The 12,734-nt window shown below is 44.6% G+C and overlaps 1 protein-coding gene across 2 annotated transcripts in view; it reads left to right on the forward strand.

Moving 5' to 3' along the window:
• The window catches only part of Tbp (TATA-box binding protein), a 17,280-nt gene extending 4,988 nt beyond the window's left edge, over positions 1 to 12,292 (forward strand). For both annotated transcript variants that reach the window (XM_004644611.3, XM_023704817.1), the window contains exons 3-8: positions 1,670 to 2,043; positions 3,782 to 3,869; positions 6,635 to 6,726; positions 8,793 to 8,960; positions 10,705 to 10,799; positions 11,847 to 12,292. In XM_004644611.3, the coding sequence (XP_004644668.1) occupies positions 1,670 to 2,043; positions 3,782 to 3,869; positions 6,635 to 6,726; positions 8,793 to 8,960; positions 10,705 to 10,799; positions 11,847 to 11,926 (897 nt within the window). In that variant the 3' untranslated portion in view covers positions 11,927 to 12,292. The remainder of the gene's footprint in view (positions 1 to 1,669; positions 2,044 to 3,781; positions 3,870 to 6,634; positions 6,727 to 8,792; positions 8,961 to 10,704; positions 10,800 to 11,846) is intronic.
• The last annotated feature ends 442 nt before the right edge of the window (positions 12,293 to 12,734 follow it).

The raw sequence follows: 12,734 nt of genomic DNA on the forward strand, positions 1-12,734 counted from the left end.
CAAGAGTTTACTTAATGCCTAGACTGTTAATAGCCATAGCATAGGTTGGCCCGTCCTTTGTATTCAGCCTGCCACTGTACTGTTGAAACAATACAATATCTTATTAGTCATAGTTACCTTGCTAGGCAGGTGTTTATACCGCTGGGCTATATCCTGGCAGTTACCTTGTACTAAAGTGGTGGAAGTGAGAAAGAATCCTGGTCCTTGTTATATCTTGCATGTATTTGAGAGTCTAATGAAAGCTGGGGCCCTCTGCTCACAGCATACACACATACTGTTGCACAGAGTGCAAGCTGTAATTGAAAACCATGGCGAAGGTGGTGCACACCTGGAAGCCCAGGACCTGGGAAGCTGGCCTGGGCTACAGTGGGAATTGAAGCCCAGCCTGAATTGTGTAGCAAAACTTTGTCTCAAAAAGACAAAAAAAGAAACAAAACCATGATGAGTGCATAAACTTAAAGTGAAAGACACATTGCGACCCCTTCAGAGTACCTCCTCACCAACCTGTCATTCTTGCCACGTTCTGAAACAGTTCTTTTTTTTTTTTTTTTTGGTGGAACCAGGGATTGAACTCAGGCCCTTGTGCTTGCCAGGCAAGCTGAAACAGTTCTTAATGTCCTCTTTCCTGCGTATCTTTAGTCGCACTGTTGTGACTACTTTGATATCCTGAATGAAATAAAAATGCTTACGTCTCATGGTCATTCCAAGTTTCGGGGCAGGGAGCCAGAGGTCTCTGAGTGCCTGGGCGTGTGGATGAGGTGGGTGAGGACACACTGAGGAGTCTCTTACAATCCTGTCCTTCTCTTGGATGGCCCTGGACGGCAAGGTTCACCATATTGTTTTTATCACACCTTGTAAGAGATCCACGAAGTTATGCCCAACCCCGGAAAACTCAGCCTCACTAATTTTGGCATGAGGGAGGCCCTGGCCTGGCCTGTGGATGTGGACCCTGGCTCATCTGCCTGCAAGGCCCATGTCCTTGGCACATTGTGTGCCCTCCTGGTCATCAGTTTCTTATCTTCACACGGAAAGAACAGTTGTTCTCACTTGCCAAGAGACTGCTGTGAGGCCTAGATACATTAGCATATGTAACAGTTTCTGGGAAAGCTTGGATGCAGGGTGCAGAAGCAGAATGCTAGTATTATTTTGTAGATTTATGCTTTTGGAACAGCAAGAGATTGACTTTTTTGAATAATAGTCTAATTGTCATGATCATGGTTGATAAAATGACACTTTGTTATTTTCTAAGTGCCAGGTTTTCTGTTTAACATGTTGGATGGTATCTATAGGCGAAGCATGTACTTGACCATCCATGCTGGGACAAACACTGTAAGAGTAGAAGGGGTGCTATCCTGGGTGCTTAAACAGAAATTTGTAGTCACTTGGTTATCTCCCTTTTGTTCTTTGTGATAATCATAATTCCCTCTTACATTTTCACATGTAATAAGTAGCAGTAGATTCGAAATCCTGAGCCCTTCTCTACTGTGTTCAGGATTAAAAAGACAGCTTTGTGTGTAAGACCAGCAAGCTCTTGCCTGGTAATGTTCCGTTATGCACTGTACTCAGAAAGCATCTGCCGTGCACATATTACCTGTGGTTCTGCTGGAAAGGGCGCGCAAACCCTTATGCCAGTGGCCTGCTCACCCACCGTTCCCTCTGCTTCCCACAGGGTGCCATGACGCCTGGAATCCCCATCTTCAGTCCAATGATGCCTTACGGCACAGGACTCACACCGCAGCCTGTTCAGAGCACCAACAGCCTGTCTATTTTAGAAGAGCAACAGAGGCAGCAGCAGCAGCAGCAACAGCAGCAGCAGCAGCAGCAGACAACAGCAGCTGCAGCGGCAGCTGTGCAGCAGTCAGCACCCCAGCAGGCACCTCAGGGGGCCTCAGGCCAAACTCCCCAACTCTTCCATTCACAGACTCTTACAACGGCACCCTTGCCGGGCACCACACCCCTGTACCCCTCACCGATGACCCCCATGACCCCCATCACTCCAGCTACACCAGCCTCTGAGAGCTCTGGGATTGTCCCGCAGCTGCAGTGAGTACTTCCTGTGCGCGAGCTTTCCTGTCTGCAGAGGTCCTGCACAGTGGTGCACTGTGCCTTTAGAGGGCTCACTTACCTGGGGGAGTGAAACAGTGACGACGCTGGCTCCTCGACAGGTAGCCACAGCTGTCTAGTGAGCCAGCACTCCTGCGAAACACTGTCCTGATGTTTTCAGAAACAAGGTCATTTGTTTTGATGGACTCATGTCATTAAAATTGCAGCTGGGTTTCACTGTAATAGACGTTCCCTGCCACAGATTTGCTGCCCCGATCTCATGTGTTGTAGGGTTTGTCACAGGTCACAGTGGTCCTTGTTTTTGTTTGTATTTGCTGTGAGAGTTGCTATACACCTTTTTTTTTTTTTTTTTTGCAGAACCGGGGATTGAACTCGGGCCCTTGCGCTTGCCAGGGAAGCGCTTATTCCACTGAGTCATCTCCCCAGTCCCCTTGCCATAGATCTTTGAAGATCTGTAACGTAGCAATGACAGTTCTTGTCTTAACTGAGTTTTTCTATCTGAATGAAGTTATCAAAATGGTGGTGATGGTGGTGATTTTTTTCCTAAAAAACAGGCAGATCTTGCTGAGTATCAGTCAGCAAGAAGCACATAGCTTTTACCTTGTGGGCGCATAAGGCTATTGTCGGGTTTGTAGTCCTGAGGTTACAGCTGCCCCATTTTCTTACCTCCTGTAGGTGTGGTATTTCCCATTTGCAGGTTCAGCATCCTGTACTTATTGGACCCTGACCATTTAGAGGCCTAAATTTTGCTTCCACAGTTTTTTGTTTTTGTTTTTTTAATGTATTTAGTATAAGGTCTACAAGGTCTCACTACACAGATTGGACTCAGTGTTTCCTGTTTTCAGCCTCCCAAGTGCTGGGATTGCAGGTGCGTGCCACTATGCCCACTCTCAATTGCCATTTCAGTATGCCCCAGGGGTGGGGCCGGCGTGGCACACCGGTTGGGGATCGAACCCCGGCTGCGGCACTCAGCCTAAGCAGGTGCTTTAGTCCGCTGAGCTATCTGGCCAGCCCTCATTAGTATTTTGAAGGGGATTAATGACAGTGTGCCTTACTGTAATAAACATAAACATTCATTGTCTGTGTCCACCATACTTCGTACACAGATGCTAGGTTCTAGCTCATTGCTTTTGTTAACTACAAATCTGAATTCCCATGAAAGTCAAGCATGCAAGACAACTGGGAAGAGTGGTGACAAAGATGAGCTAACAGAACTTCTCTTCCTAAAATCCCTTTTTGTGTGTGTGTGTGTGTGGGGTACTGGGGATTGAACTCAGGACCCTGCACTTGCCAGGCAAGTGCTTATTCTACTGAGCTATCTCCCCGGCCCTAATTGGGATTTTTTTTTTTTTGCGGAACCAGGGATTGAACTCAGACCGTTGCACTTGCTAGGGAAGCACTTATTCTACTGAGCCATCTCCCCAGCCCTTCCTCTTCCTAAAATCATTAAAAATTACCTTCTACAAAACACTGCATGTTCAACAAAACGGTGGAATTGAGACTGGGCTTGGTGGTGCACGCCTATAATCCCAGTGCTTGGGAACCTAAAAACAGGATGACTGAGTCCCATCTGTGTAGTGAGACCCTGTCCTAAATACATTTAAAAAAAAAATACTAATGAAGGAATCAGATTCCTGGATCATCATTTAACACCCACTGTGTAAAGGTTGATTACTCTAATTCAAATAACCATGTTTTCTTTTCAAATTTCTTACAGAAATATTGTATCTACAGTGAACCTTGGTTGTAAACTTGACCTAAAGACCATTGCACTTCGTGCTCGAAATGCTGAATATAATCCCAAGGTCAGAGCTGTTTTCATGCACTTTAAACCATCTGGTAAAATAGAAGTCTTGTAGTACTTCCTAGGTCAGAAAGTTCGTGTTTTTGACAAGAGTAAAATGAGACTGCAGGGTAAAATTCCTAAGTTTATTCAGCTTGCATTTCTGCACCGTGTAGAGTCCTCTGGGATTTGGCAGTGTCTAAGGCAAAGTCCGTTTACGTGCACCTGGATTCTAGTGGGGACTGCTGAAGCTGGAGAACGGGGTGGTGCCTTTAATGCTTTGAACGCATGGGAAAGAATGACATAGTGTGTGGTGTGCCTTTTGTGTGTGTGAAGGGAGGCGTGTGTGTGTTTGTTTTTTTAAGATAGGGCCTTGTGTAGTCCAGGCTGGCCTGGGACTCACGGTCCTCCTAGCCCAGCCTCCCAAGGCTGCGATGACAGGTGTTTGCCGCTGTACCTGGCTGATGCGTGATCTTGGTAATCTTGTGGGAGAGCTGCGAAGAGGGCATGAAGATGAAGCAGGATTATCCAGAAATTGCCATTGTTAAAGCTATATAATAAGTACAACAAAGTTTACTGTATTTTTCTATTTTGTATAATTTTTATGTATTTTCTAATAAAAATATTAGTGGCAAAAAGCTCCCTAAGCTTTTTTATTTTAAGATAGCAGCCTAAGTATGTGTCATGGGCTTTTGTGACTATGCCAGTAGAAAAGATATTTTTACATAAGTAAATATTTGCATTAAAAAATGGACAGGCGGGCGGGGTGGTGCACACCTGTAATCCCAGCACTCAGAGGCTCAAGTAGGAGGGTCTTTGCAAGTCTGAGGCCAGCCTGAAATCTACAGCGAGATCCTGTCTCAAAAACCAGAAAAAGACACCTGTAGAGATCCAGACAGAGCCAGTCTGGGCACACAGGTCCAGAGGAGATGGCAGGGTCAGCGTGCTGATCCAGAAAAGGCTCCAGAGCGGGGCGCGTCCACCCAAGTGTAGCAGAGGCCTGGAAACCTTTCTACTGGGGAAACCAGTATCGAATTGATTTCCTCTAACAAGAAAAATAAGTTTTATACAAAAATGAGCACAGGAGGAAAAACTTGGCCCAGTTTCTAAAATACAGTCTTTGTTTTTCATTCCTTGGGCAAGCTGCCGATAGCTGGCAGCTAACAGGAGGCCAGACAGGCTGCTCTGCCCTTGTGCAGCTGATAGGGCACCAAAGAACACAGTTCTGTTGTGTGTGGATTCCTCCAGAACCTTGAGAACTTCACTGTGAGCTGTGTGCATCTTCTGTGCTGGTTCCCTTAGTTCAGCCAGGCTAGCGTTTCCTTCATCAGTGCATCTCAGTTTTTTCCATTTTGTTAAGAGTTAATTCAAGGGGCTAGGTAGATGGCTCAGTGGAATAAGCGCTTCCCTGGCACGCGCAAGGGCCTGAGTTCAATCCCTGGTTCCACAAAAAAAATAAAAAATAAAAGTTAATTCAGGTGCTTAGAAAATCTGGATAATAAGTTTATTATTTATCTGTAATAATCATTATATAACATAAAAATGAGAGTAGCGAGTAATTAAACATCATTCAGTGGCCAGTGTTCTTGTCTTCATCTTAAATTGACTAGATATTCAAAGATCTTTAAATTTTTGTGTGAGGCCGCAAAGGTGGCTAATGGTCTGGACTGGCTAACGGTCTAGACTCCTAGTCCCTCTTACATGGTACCCAGCAAGGTTACTCTTTGCTCTGCCCCAGTCTTCAGCTGAGTGGATAATTTTACAGTGTTGTAATCTTTATTACAGTCCTGGGACTTATCTGGCCAATAAAATACTAAAGATAGGAAATTCAAAGCAACTTGGCTTTTCTGGGACTTATATAAACTAGAACACTCCTTCCATTTTTGTAAGTGATAAGACTGAGGAGACATACAGCAGTGTTTATAAGTATCAGGGCAATCTTTCTTACGACTCAGTCATCTGGGCGCTGGGAGTGTAACTCAGTGGGACAGCATGTATTTTTAATTTTTAAATTACTTGAAAATAGGGTTTTTGCCTTGTTTCATAAAACCTATTACCTGAAGCCACTACCCCTATCTGCAGTTGAAATTTTTTCCCTTTACGTTATAATCTTAGGAAAAAGTATCTCAAAAAGCAACCACCTTTAGTTCATAAAAAACCAGAAAATAAAAGCTTTTTTTCTTTGTATGTATGTATGTGTTTAATACATGAACATTATATTTAAGGACTGTGTGGAAACAAGGTCTCGTTTCAGTACATATTGATGCATAATCTGGCTTATCTCTTCAGGAAGTAGAAAAGGATTGTCAGTTTGCCTGAAAATTTGTAATAATAGAACATTTGTATTTAGGTATGCTAGTCCTAAACAGCAAATAGGTTTTGATGTTTTTGAGGATCTATTAGGCTGGGGTATAGCTCGGTGGGTATGGCATTTGCCTAACTTGCACAAGGCTCTAGATTTAATTCATAACACCTTTCCCCCCCCAAAAAAAACACCTACATTACACAAAACAAGTTTTCTAAACATTCTTCATCTTCTTGTGATAGGGTAGATATGTAAAAAGACACAGATCTGATATCGTGGAGTACCGTAATAGTCACAGGAGGTGATCTATTCCGCTCCTTGTTACAAGTAATGTAAGAGAATCTTGTCCTGCAAGACAAATACTTTGACAACTATATACATTAGGCCTTTCCCACTAAATGTCATGGTCTTTATCATTTTCTAGTTCTCCAAAGTGCCACAGTTCGGATGACCTCACTAATGCTTCTCTCTAACCATTTTAGCGGTTTGCTGCTGTAATCATGAGAATAAGAGAGCCACGAACCACAGCGCTGATTTTCAGTTCTGGAAAAATGGTGTGCACGGGAGCCAAGAGGTAGCTTTGAGAATGTGTTCTCCTGGTCTATGTGTAATGAAAGCAAAGGTAGTAGATGGCAGTTTCTAGGTTTTGAGGCCAGCACTTGAAAGGTCACCATTACAGTGCTTAGTTCTAATCATTTTAGGAAGTATTGGTTTCATTTTCTTAAAAATAAACAAGGGTTTTCAACGTGGTACAGTGCTTATTTTCTATATAATTCAAGTGCATTTTATGTGTATGTGATTTAAGATAGCATCAAACCTAGTAAGATTCTTTTATATATGAAAGTTTTTTATATGAAAACTCATAAAAATACTGATCAAGATAACAGAACTTCACAAAAGCTAGTGGTTTGGAGCACTGCGACTTGTTCAGTCTGGCAGTATGGGAAGACTGTGTTCTGGCCACAAATACCAGTTGCCCTTCATTGGAACAATTTTTAAAAAATCTTTTTAATTAATTTATTTGGTTCAGGGTCTTTCTACGCAGCTTGGACTTGTAGTGATCCTCCTGTCTCAGCCTCCCCAGCACTGAGATTACAGGTATGAACCACCATGCCCAGTTTTGGCAGCTGGCTCAGCCTGCAGACCCAGGGCTGGGGGCCAGCACGACATAACAGTGCTGGGGATTAAACCCGGATACGTGTGTTTGCCAGGTAGGTGCTTAGACCACCAAGCTATCTTCCTGGCCCCTGGAACAAATTTTAATTATATTTGAGTTCTGTATGTCCCAGGGAGTGCACCTTTGTCATAAAAGGTGTATTCTCCACCTGCTGGGAACACACTGGTGTGCAGGGCCCCGTGCTGTTCTAAACCTTGACAGAGCCTGTATCATTAGTATAAATCAAAAACTTAGAAAAACAGGAAGATTAGATTAGTGACATCAGCTTGATAAAGTTTAAACAAATGAACTCAGTCTTTGAAAATAAAAGATGAGGGGGCTGGGAGATGGCTCAGTGGAATAAGCGCTTCCCTGCCAAGTGCAAGGGCCTGAGTTCAATCCCTGGTTCCGCAAAAAGAAAAGAAAAGATGATTAAAATATACTTGCAGCCATCACCGTGAAGAGGCTTACCAGTGTTTTAGCTTCTGGACTCTGAAGTTGTCTTTAGTGAGGAGAAGGCCGTTGGTGTGGACATTCTCCGTCCTAGGCGGGAGCTTTCTGAGAAGGCAGGCATGGACCTGTGTGCAGCTTTCCGTCTTCCTGGCTCCAGCGTGCAGTGGTAGCACTTCACTCCAGCAGTTTTCCTGTGAAACACCGAAACTGTTTCTTCTCTTTCCTAAGACAGACTTCCCATGTGGTGTTTAGTCCTGTTTGTCCTGGAGCATCTGCTGGTTAAATACTGTCTATCCGCGTGGGTGATTTTCTGATCAGAACCAGGAAACACAGACTCACTTTCCGAGAAGAGGAAAGCAGCACGTGCCACAGGCTAATTCCGCTGCGCTGCCCTCTGCGCTTGAGGCTCTTCTGTGTGCAGCGCCACCGTGTACTTGCTTTCCTCACATAAGCCTGACGCTGCTGACTCATAGTTATGTCCAAATGCTGTCACCAGGAAGGATACAGGAGGACAGCGCTGCTTTGTGCATTTTTCAGCTAATAAAGCTCATCAGAGCTGGGCATGGTGGTGCTCACCTGTCATCCCAGCACTGGGAGGCTGAGGCAGGAAGATCATTTTGAGTTCCAGGCCAGCCTGGGTTACAGAGTGGTTCAAGGCCAACCTGAGCTGCATAGCGATACCCTGTCTTTAAAAAAGAAAGAGAGACAAAAAACTCATCAGTGTTTTTCTAACAAGATGAAGCTTGTTAGTGTTCGTTTCCACACAGAACGTTGTAGCCCAGAGCCTGTCCATAAACCTGAAGATCAGTAATTTGGCTGATCATTTGGTAGGTCTGTTATTTTCTATCAAGGACACAGGAATCTTTATAATAAAACTGTTTATTGATTTTTTTTCTCCTGTTGGAAGGAGTGAACAGTTTACATGTTATTACTGTTGTTTCCTGACTTGTATTTTTTTATGTTAAATAATTCATCTAAATATTTATTTTAGCTGACTCAGTACAAGTGATCCACTTTTATCCTTTCCCTAGTGAAGAACAGTCCCGACTAGCAGCAAGAAAATATGCCAGAGTCGTGCAGAAGTTGGGATTTCCAGCCAAGTTCTTGGACTTCAAGATTCAGAATATGGTGGGGAGCTGCGACGTGAAGTTTCCCATCAGGCTGGAGGGGCTTGTGCTGACCCACCAGCAGTTCAGTAGGTGAGTCTGCGACATGTCGGCTTGTCTGTGTTCTCCTTAGGGGCTGTTCAGGATAGACCACATGCAGAGCACTCAGCATGTAACCCCAGCAGTGTTTACAGTTGTCCCTGAATTTCTTGCTGTCTTCAGCAGTATCTTCTGACATGTTAACCAGGCTCTTCCTACACACACTCATGTGCTGTGGTGAACTCCCCTTCACTGGAACGAATTCTTTCCCACTGTTAACATATTTTATCTTGTTTGTTGCTTGATAGGTGCATTACAAACACATGCATTGACTCCAGAACCTCTTGCATCACTTTTTTCCTTGTTGGCATCTTTGCATCAACATTACATCAGATCTACCAGCAAAGTGTAGCACTGAGCAACAGACACACTCTCCACAGCTCTTACGCCGCTGCTGGTGCGCTCGTGGCAGCGGCCCACCTCACAGACTTGCTTCAGCATCTGCTGCATTTGGGGCCACATCAGCCCCCTGCCTCTTTGCCCCAGGGCCTTTGTATACGCTACCTGTGTACCTGGCACACTTTTAACTTTTTAACCTCAGGCCTGTCCTAAATTTTTGTCTGAGTCAAAGACAGAGAGAGAAGAGGGTTTTCCATGTCACTGGGGGGATAAATTCTTCTCAAGCTAGTACCTGGTGTGTCACTTTAGTTAAATCTCCCAACTAAAACTGACAGCTGGATATGACTTTTCATTTCCGGAAGTTCAGATCCAAATGGCAAGCTGTCTTATCAACTCTTAAAATTAAATGATTAAGTTTTTAATTTACGGTGTCTCAGTTACTTTTCTCTCATTGCTGGGACAGATACCCGACACCCAAAATGAAGGAAGGTGTAGGGATCCTTGGTCTTACTGCAAACCGTTCTGCCCAAGGAGACACAGCGGCAGGAATGAGATAGACAAGAAGACAAAAGCTGGGCTAGGTGGTCGCTAGTCTGCCTAATGGGCAAGACTAACTCAACACACAACAAAACGATCCTTTATTTATGCTTTTGCAAAGTTTGTAACACATGACACAAGGTTGCCTAGCGACTAATAGCTGACCTGAACCAGATAGGACAGTTAAGCTTGGCAGTGGGGTAGTTTGTTTGTTTTAGGTACTGGGGACCAGTCTCACCTATACACATTTGATCAATTTCTTAGCTTCTTGCGGCTCCCAACAGGAAGGAAAGATTTATTGAGCTCACAGTTACTGGATGTTATAGTCCATACTCAGCTGGCTCCAAGGCAGAGTGGCACATGGCAGAGAGCAAGAGCAAAATGGAGAAGTAGCAGCAACACTAGCAATAGCACAAGTCTCCCTTGAGGTGCATTCAGGCTGTCTGCCCACGCTGGGAGGAGTACTCACCCACAATCCCAGCAGCACTCACACCCATAATCCCAGGGGATCATGAGTTAATCGCAAACTCTAGAGGTCCACTCCATGACTGCATGAGACTTTGGGGGACAACTAGACACAAACCATAACAAAGTCACATAAATAAACTTGTCCATGGTGAATCTGGACATGGATCACAGAATAGAAAATAAACATAGCTGGATCAGTTGATAGGCGGACAGATAGCCAGTAGGTGGTCAGCGACAGGTCAGTCTGGCCTCACTACACTGTGCCCTGCAGAGCTGTTCTACCTGTGGACTAGTCGGCCTGTTTATTCAGTATTTCCCGTGCACAGATTCTCCTTTTGCCTAAAAACATGGGAAGCTCATGATTTCTAAAGTATTTCTGCCATTTTTCTTCCAGTTATGAGCCAGAGTTATTTCCTGGATTAATCTACCGAATGATCAAACCTAGAATTGTTCTCCTTATTTTTGTTTCTGGAAAAGTTGTATTAACAGGTAAGTTGTAAGGGCTGGCCAGATAGCTCAGCAGACTAAAGCACCTGCTTAGGCAGGCACAGGGACCGGGATTCAATCCCTGGCCTTACAGCGCCAGCCCCACCCCCAGGGCGCACTGAGACTGGCAAATGAGACTGGGCATGGTGGTGCGCGCCTATAATCCCAATGCTTGGGAGGCTGAAAACAGGATATAATCCCAGTGCTTGGGAGGCTAAAAACAGGAGGATCACTGTGTAGTCTAATCTGTATAGTGATATTCTGTAGACCCTGTACTAAACACATTTTTAAAAAAAAGTTAAGTTGTAACAAAACAGCATCTGAAACTTTATAGAGTTTTAAGGGTGGTATTTTCTCAGTGCTGAGAAGAAACTGCAGTGTTGGAACAGTTAGCTAACCACTTGTTAAAAAAAGGCCCTAGGGTGGTTTTTCTTTTCCTCCTTGAGAGAAACAAAGCCCCATGTGGGAGGGAGAGAGCAGTGGAGTCTGTCTGCAGCCCGGCGCCAGCTGGGTGTGGCAGTGTCTGCTGCTGCTGCTGCTGCTGCTGCTGCTGTGGGCCATCCGCACCCCCACTGCTGAGACAGCTAAGGAAGGCTGAGACGATCCCAGGTGGAGGCAGCATTGGAAGAAGGCGGCTCGCTCATTCTGGCCACTGCCTGCTGGGTTTATGGCCTGGCCGAGGTGCAGGACTGTGCGAGTGTGTGCAGGAGATGACAGGCTGGAGTCACCACCTGCACTGCTCTGGTCCTTTAAGTTAAGGTCATCTTTAAGGCCACCATAGGGCCAGCAGGATAGCTCAGTGGCAGAAGCGCCTGCCTGGCAAATACAAGACCCTGAGTGAGATCCCCAGTACCAGAAAAAAAAAGTTCATCTTAGTGATAACTATTTTAAAAACAAAATTAGAATTGTGACAAGGGTTTCTGCCATTAATGTTTTAATGCCTGTATCTGGTAACGTGGAGAGCACTGTGTTTGCATCTTCAGAGTAATTCTTACTTTTACCTCAGAAATGCCATTTTACGCTCGTCTCTGCTCCTTCTTATGTTCACAGGTGCTAAAGTCAGAGCTGAAATTTACGAAGCATTTGAGAACATCTACCCTATTCTAAAGGGATTCAGGAAGACCACGTAGTGATATCACGTTCTCCTGTCCCCCAGCCCCTTTGTTTTTTAAACACATCAGTTTGGTACCTTTCATGGTGGTGGTGTGAGAAGACGGATGCTCAGGCGTAGGCTGCATCACCGAACGGCTCTCCTGGCTAGGCCCTGCTGTGGGACGCCGGGAAGGGCCCTCCTGCACTGAGAACCCCCCGCAGCATTACTGTGAGTTGCTCGTACTGTGCTGCTATCTGGGCAGCACTGCCCGTTTATTTATATGTAGATTTTAAACACTGCTGTTGACAGGTTGGTTTAAGGGATAAGACTTAAGTGATGAAGCCACCTATACAATTGAACTTGTTTAATTTTTTCCCCATAAACCACAGTTTTTATATTTCTACCAGATGAGTAAAAATGTTTTTTAAAAGTGTTGTTTTCTAATTTGTAACTCTTAGGGGTTATTTTTGTGCCAGACACATTCCGCCTTTCCAGTATTGCAGGACAGAATAGATGTATTAATGAAAACAAATGGCTGTACATATTTTTCTTTCTTCAGAGTACTCTGTACAATAAATGCAGTTTACAAAAGTGTTAGACTGTTGTTATGATTAACTTGTTAAGGTCATGTGGTCATACTGTTAAAAAGTTGTATTTTAGATATAATGGCTGAAACCATCTTGGTGTTTGTGTGCCGCTCGTTTTAGTCAGTGTCCACTGCACATCACACTGCACGTCCAGTGAACTGGTTGGGTGTTACCAGACACGTGGCAGCAGCATCTCCAGCTCCCCTCGTGCTTTGTGTCGTGTCAGGCATCCTCAGCAATCCTTTCAGAAGTGAGGAG

The sequence above is a fragment of the Octodon degus genome, unplaced genomic scaffold, assembly GCF_000260255.1.
Source record: "Octodon degus isolate 3935 unplaced genomic scaffold, OctDeg1.0 scaffold00205, whole genome shotgun sequence".
NCBI classification, from domain to species: Eukaryota; Metazoa; Chordata; class Mammalia; order Rodentia; family Octodontidae; genus Octodon; species Octodon degus.